Genomic DNA, 6,324 nt, shown 5'->3' with positions numbered 1-6,324 from the left:
ATGTGATTTCGGTGGTACTGGACCGAAATCACCATGAGATTACGGTGGTACTTGGACCGAAATCACCATGTGATTTCGGTGGATTAATGGGTTTTCAATTGGGGGATTGGAAGGAAATCACCAAGTGACTTAGGTGGTGCTGCAACATGATTGTTGGATCTTTTCCCAATGAGATAAATTACTCAAACCAATGCAAACATCACATCACCCCACCCTACCCATACCCCCTTCTTATATATATATATATATATATATATATATATATATATATATATATATATATATACTAGCCGTTTACCCGTGCTAAGCGACGGGTATGATTATTTTTTTCAGAAATTAGTTTGTAGATACGATTAGTGTTTTTGTTTGAATAGTTCATTACATAATATTTTTATTTTATTTTTGCTTAATAACAATATTATAAAACATTTTCAATTATCGCATGGGTTTTCTTTATATCAATGAATAATTTTTGAAGGCACAAAGACGTATGTATAAAAAATATATATGACTTAAGTTATAGTTGTATTTAATATAAATAAACATTTAAGTTTTATTAATGTTACGAAACGTTACATTTATTTTAACAATCTTGGAACCGATAGGAAAAGAACAATAACGTTTGAATGTTATTTTCTAAACAATAAATGTTATTTTTCATATTCTTTATTAACGTAATACTAAATATAAACAATGCTATAAGTGTGTAACTACATGTAATTGAGAAAATGAAATTTTTAATGCCAAAATCTTAATTGTGAAATACATACACTTACAGAAACATACAAACACAAATCGACAAAATGGCATTTTTCATATTTCTCATTAATTATTGTTAAACCTCTTTTTCTTCTTCAATGGATAACACCCCCTCACTCTTATTTCACAACCCATCTCGTCATTCAACTTCTCTGAGTTTGTATTTATAGCCTAACTTTGACTCACCATGTGCAGATAAAAGCATTGTACCTCAATACAGTCAAAGATAAAAAGTCAAAGAAAAAAGATAAAAACAACTTAAAACTTCAAAATTAATTCGAATTTTCTAAAGTATTGTATGTAGCTAACTTTGACTGACCTTGTGCAGATAATGCATTGCACATCTTAACATCAACTAAAGCTAATGTTTTAACCAAAACCCAAATTAGTTTGGACTGAAATTCAAAGATATTAACTGTTTTGACTGTCTAGTAACAAAGAAATCAACAATCATGATAGCAAATGTACCTTTACCTATTTGTTCATTAAAACATCATCCTCACTTATTTGTGTGTTATAATAGGCTTACTAATTTCAAGCTTTAGATGTAAATGGTTCAATGTAACCAAAACATTCAACATAGTAAAAATAATATCAATAAGGTTAAAAATTAAGAAATTACACAAGAACTTTTATGGAAATTCATAAATGATGGTAAACATGAGAGGATAGAAGAAGCTTTATGAATTCAGGTAACTTAAGGTTGTAAGGCCATAAAAGTCCACTGAAATGAAAAAAAATGGTGAAAGGTTTGTTACATTAAACCTTTCACATCTAAAACTTGAAATTACAAAACCTTTTAAAAAATTCAATATTAGCGAGCAATTAAAAGACAAACTCAAACTCATCTCCTTACCTATAGCACATTTGAAAGGGTTTGTTATCTGTAACACCATAGCTACAACCTGAAAAAAAATGAAACATTAAACTTTAACATTCTAGTTCTCTTTGACTTAAAAAATCATATATGGTTCTACGCAGAACAAGGCTTTTTCTTTTCACAAACTTTTAAGAAAAAAAAAAGACAAATTAATATTTAATAAATAGTTACCATCCAAAATCAATCTAGTAATAATAGAAAAAAGACTCATTCATTTACAATCAAAAAAGATTCTCATAAATCCAGATGCCAGTTCACATAACTGGGTCATGAAAATTTCCTAAAAAAACATAAATATCAGGAAAAACTATTGTCATTGGACCTATGAAAAGAAAAATAGAGCACTGTCTTAACAGTAAATGACAATGACTTCTTAATAGTAAATGACAACACCATAAACAAAAAGGAATTTATATATGACAACCTCATGGTCGAGATGCCATGGAATTGAGTTCTTTTGCAACATAAAATTGACATAGCAGTATGTGTTGAGGAGGACAGATGGGCAATTACTCAAATCATTCAAAAATTAAAGTCTATTCCTACTTAAAACCTCCAAATCAACAACTGTAAAGCAAATAACAACTGAAATATGTCATCTTATATCCAAAGATTATTTAAATCATAGTAACTTAAAAGGTAACTCACCATTAGAGACTTAACATGTATGTTTTAACCTTTGTTTTCACAGGCTTGACCAAAATCAACAATGTCAAATATGAAAATTCCAGTACTCCTTTGTTGATCCTTCCTTTTTGGCTTCAAAGCATATACTATTTGCATCAAAGTCATCTATAATGATATTATAATTGTATAAATGATTATTTCTATCTAAAAATAAATTTTAGTGGGTCAGAAACTGAACATGAGATAAGAAACTTGATAAAGAGCATATTTTGGTTCCATCATCTGCAAACTCGGCTTTCTGTTTAATTCGATCCCATACCATATCACCAAGCATGTCCATTATATCAGCACCAAGAACAAATATTGTAGGATAAAATTGTGCCACAGATGTGTCCATCAGAAGCCTAGCAACCTGCAAGCCAACAAAATTTTGATTCCCAAATTACAAAATTATATATAGTTTTGTTGATAAAGAAAAAAGGGAGATACCTTAATTGACAACTTTAAGGTTGTTACACGATCATCAGAATGCCAAGAACGCATGATCTCATCTTTAAGTCCATGCATCCGTTTAATGTACTCCTGCTGGTTAACAATCTTGAATTCTCATTCCTTCAACTTTTGAGAATCATTCAATTCATCTGACTGGATATTTGATGATAGTTCTCCACTTGCTGATACAATTTAGAAAATGTTACTTCCAGGAGTATGGGTGGTAGAAACGGAGATATGTTAGTAATACACCATACCCTTGCTGCCTTTTATGGTTTTGCTTGAAAATTTTAGTGGAAAAAGATCCAGGTTATACCTTGCAAAATCTACTAACAGAATTGTTTAACTTTTCATATGTTTTGATTATGATTTCTGTGTATCATGATGTTTACAAGACTTACCGAAGAAACTGAAATCATTTTTTGGACATGAAATCTCTTCATTAGTAGCTTATTAAAGGATGTCCACTCTTTCTTTGAAGAGAGATGAGAGGTTGGTTGGGTAGCAGGAAGTTTTTCTGCAACTGCCGTATTTTCAATTGGCTCCAAGGTTTCTGTTGATAGCCCCCTTAATGGATCAAAGAATTCGGCGCTCCCATGATCCTTTCATAGAAAATTATTAAAACTTTTGCACTGCACAAATATCAAAATGAAACTCCTAGCAATTGGAGATATTTCAAGTCAAATTGCAATAAAAAAGAAGAAGAGTTACCCATCATTTGATTTAAGCAATATATCAATGCATGGGATTTACCCAAAAGATTATCCCAAGGTCGGACTGTGTCATCCTCACCAACTTGAGACTCAAACATAATATCCATGTAAAAGCAACAAAAAAAATCAAACTAAAAACTAATACAATAAAAATACCTCTTGTTTCACTGATATCTCTTGAATATGGTAGATAAAGCGGAACCCTAGAAACCAATTTTGGTCCTTGAAACCAGAACAGAATTCTAATAAAAAAGAATTTGTAATAGGGGTGTTTACCCTAGGTTGTACTCCATGAGCATGATTATTCTTCTTCTTGAAGCTAAAAAACACCCAAATCAGGAACATGAAAAAATACCCTAAATTCAGAAATCGTAATTGAATAAACAAGCCATTAAAACTTCAAACAAAAATTTATGGTTTTTACCTCATGGATGAAATAACAGAAATAGGAAGGATCGACTGTGAGCATCGGATGCGCCAGGGGTGGGTCATTGGTGGCGTTGCCGACTGAAGATGATGCTAACGATTGAAAGAATTTATTAGGAAAAAGCAGAGAATAAAAGAGAATAGAAATAGAGAAAACGTAAAGACAACAATAAGAATAATAACAAACAAAAAGTGGGCAAAAGGAAATACACAAACCATTTGAATGAATACAAAAGTCTTTATGCTTACCAAGTCTGGATTTTTGTCCAGTTGAAATGATGAATAAGATCTGGAACATTATGAATCGTCTAGCTACTCATCAGTTGACCCCCTAGTTCCTGCTCCTCTTTATGTACGGGATCATTGATAGCCATTATAGTTGAGGATCAACGATGCTGAGACCTGAGAGCGTCTGTTAGCGTGAAAATCGAAGGCGGCGGTGTCTTCGTCGTCAGCAGCAGCGACTTCTTCCTCCTCTCTGTGTTCGGGATCATTGATAGCCATTAGTTGAGGATCGAAGATGCTGAGTAGCATTAGTCTCCGTTACAGATCTAAAAAATCAGAGGTTTGATTGATCTGTTCATCATCGCCTTCCGTGTGAAGTTAGGAAATGGGCATCTTTGGTGGTGTCGATGTGAATAAGTTAGATGGCAGTGTGTTTAGGGATTCCTTGTATTAGGGTGTAGTATATAATCGGTGTAGCGTGTAGTATAGTACGTATAATGCTTAATCTATTGTACATGCTGTAATATATGTTGTACCTCTTAATTTTCAAGAAATGGGCAATATCCTTAATAATATAGTAAAGATAAAGATATATATATATATATATATATATATATATATATATATATAAGGCCAAGAACATCCCTCACAATCCTGACTTGCAGCTTCAAAACTTCTTCATTTCTTTCAAGAAAACGAGTTCAAACTTCATGAATTTTCTCCCAGGAAACATCAACAAAACATTCCCATGAAACTATTCTTCAAGTTAATTCTTAAGAATTATTGTAAGTTTCCTTAATTATCTAGTGTTTTACAACACTTTCTTGATAGTTTATCTAATTTACACAGATTACTATGTGTTAAAAACTCATAGGATACAACTATCTTTGAGTGTTCTAAGCTTGAAGATCTTCACCATCACCTTTTTATCCAACCACGAGCACACTCAAGGTGAGTTCGTACCCCTACAGTTTTCGAGATTTTCTATGTATTAGGGGGGGGGGGGGGGGTACAAGTAAAACACAATAGAACTTGTGTTAAAATACAAAAAGGTTAAATACATTTGTTATTACCTTTTGTACAAAAATGCTAAACTCATGAACCAACTTTACCTCCAGACTTGCAAACTTTTACATACAAAGTTTTGCTAAAAACCCAAAGTTAGGAAAAAATAGTAGAAACACACTATGTTATTCTTACAAAAATATTATATATATATATATATATATATATATATATATATATATATATATATATATATATATATATATATAATGGGTACAAATTTGATTATGATAATAAATGATGTGTGTGAAACAAACTAGTTTTAATCCTACTAACTTAAACACAAAGACAAACACACGAAAGGCAGTGTACCTATCGATTAGCAGTTTAGTTCAAGTAAGTAGGGTATCGAACACAGGGAACGGTAAACAATTAAACTAGATGCTAATATTATCTGAATAAAACAAGTAATAGAAAGGGGGTTTTCTCTAGTTTTGTAAGATTAGAAACTTAAATTATTAACTAAAACTTAAACTAAGAAACTAAGAGCTAAGCAAATAAAAATCAACTAAATTCAATAATAAAGAGGACTTCTGTTTAGGTTCGACTCATTTGTTCCCATGGATGATTTCAATGTATCAGATTAATTCTTCATTGGCTACCGACTAAGATGATTAGTTTCACGTTTGCTATTACTAATCCTTAGGAAACAAATTAACTCAAGAGTGGCCAATTGTCTAAATTAACGAATTTCCTAGTTATTGATTCGGGTTAAATAAGACTTGTAATGGTTAATTAAATTGGCCCTTCAATTAACCTCTTGCTGATGTTCATCAAACAATCTCACACATTAACTTACCTATCTTCTAGTTAATTCTAGTTTCACATTCGTTATTCCTAGACATACAACTATGTGGTCACAATAAATCATATGAAATTAATAACTAAGAGATGTTCATAAAACTTAATTACTAATTTATTAACAGAAGAATAGTTATTGTTAACACATAAGGCTCTTTAACAAGCTTAATAAAACATAATCACTAATTAAAATTAATCCTAATCAAATAATCAATCCATGTTCACAAAATTGTCTACCCTAACAGAAGAATAAGTTTTTAGCTCATGATTGCAGTAAACATAAACTAAAAAACGAAATCAAAGTATGTAAACATGATTCAAATCAAAAAGTTACTA

The 6,324-nt window shown here is 31.2% G+C and overlaps 1 protein-coding gene across 11 annotated transcripts; it reads right to left on the bottom strand.

The window, feature by feature from the left end:
- Window positions 1-670: 670 nt before the first annotated feature.
- LOC145026025 (uncharacterized) lies at window positions 671-4,577 on the bottom strand. 11 transcript variants are annotated; one of them, XR_013674015.1, is made up of 7 exons: window positions 4,147-4,577; window positions 3,896-3,990; window positions 3,628-3,790; window positions 3,160-3,360; window positions 2,756-2,940; window positions 2,288-2,678; window positions 671-1,664 (listed from the first exon to the last, which is right to left on the bottom strand). XR_013674015.1 is itself a non-coding variant. In XM_078976815.1 (5 exons), the coding sequence occupies exons 3-5, from the start codon at window positions 2,831-2,833 to the stop codon at window positions 2,352-2,354; spliced, it is 318 nt and encodes a 105-aa protein (XP_078832941.1). In that variant the 5' UTR covers window positions 2,834-3,790; window positions 3,896-3,990; window positions 4,147-4,573; the 3' UTR covers window positions 2,272-2,351. The 11 variants fall into 11 exon arrangements, 1 of the variants encoding a protein (XP_078832941.1); XR_013674079.1 differs by adding an exon at window positions 3,016-3,084 and having other exon boundaries at window positions 3,160-3,790; window positions 4,147-4,576; XR_013674037.1 differs by having other exon boundaries at window positions 671-1,483; window positions 1,616-1,664; window positions 2,288-2,431; ... (1 more) ...; window positions 2,756-3,790; window positions 4,147-4,573.
- Window positions 4,578-6,324: the final 1,747 nt, after the last annotated feature.

This window comes from Lactuca saligna, chromosome 1, assembly GCF_052625555.1.
Source record: "Lactuca saligna cultivar CGN05327 chromosome 1, ASM5262555v1, whole genome shotgun sequence".
NCBI lineage: Eukaryota > Viridiplantae > Streptophyta > Magnoliopsida > Asterales > Asteraceae > Lactuca > Lactuca saligna.
The sequence above is the reverse complement of the archived record's forward strand: the minus strand, read 5'-3'. Positions and strand labels throughout refer to the sequence as shown.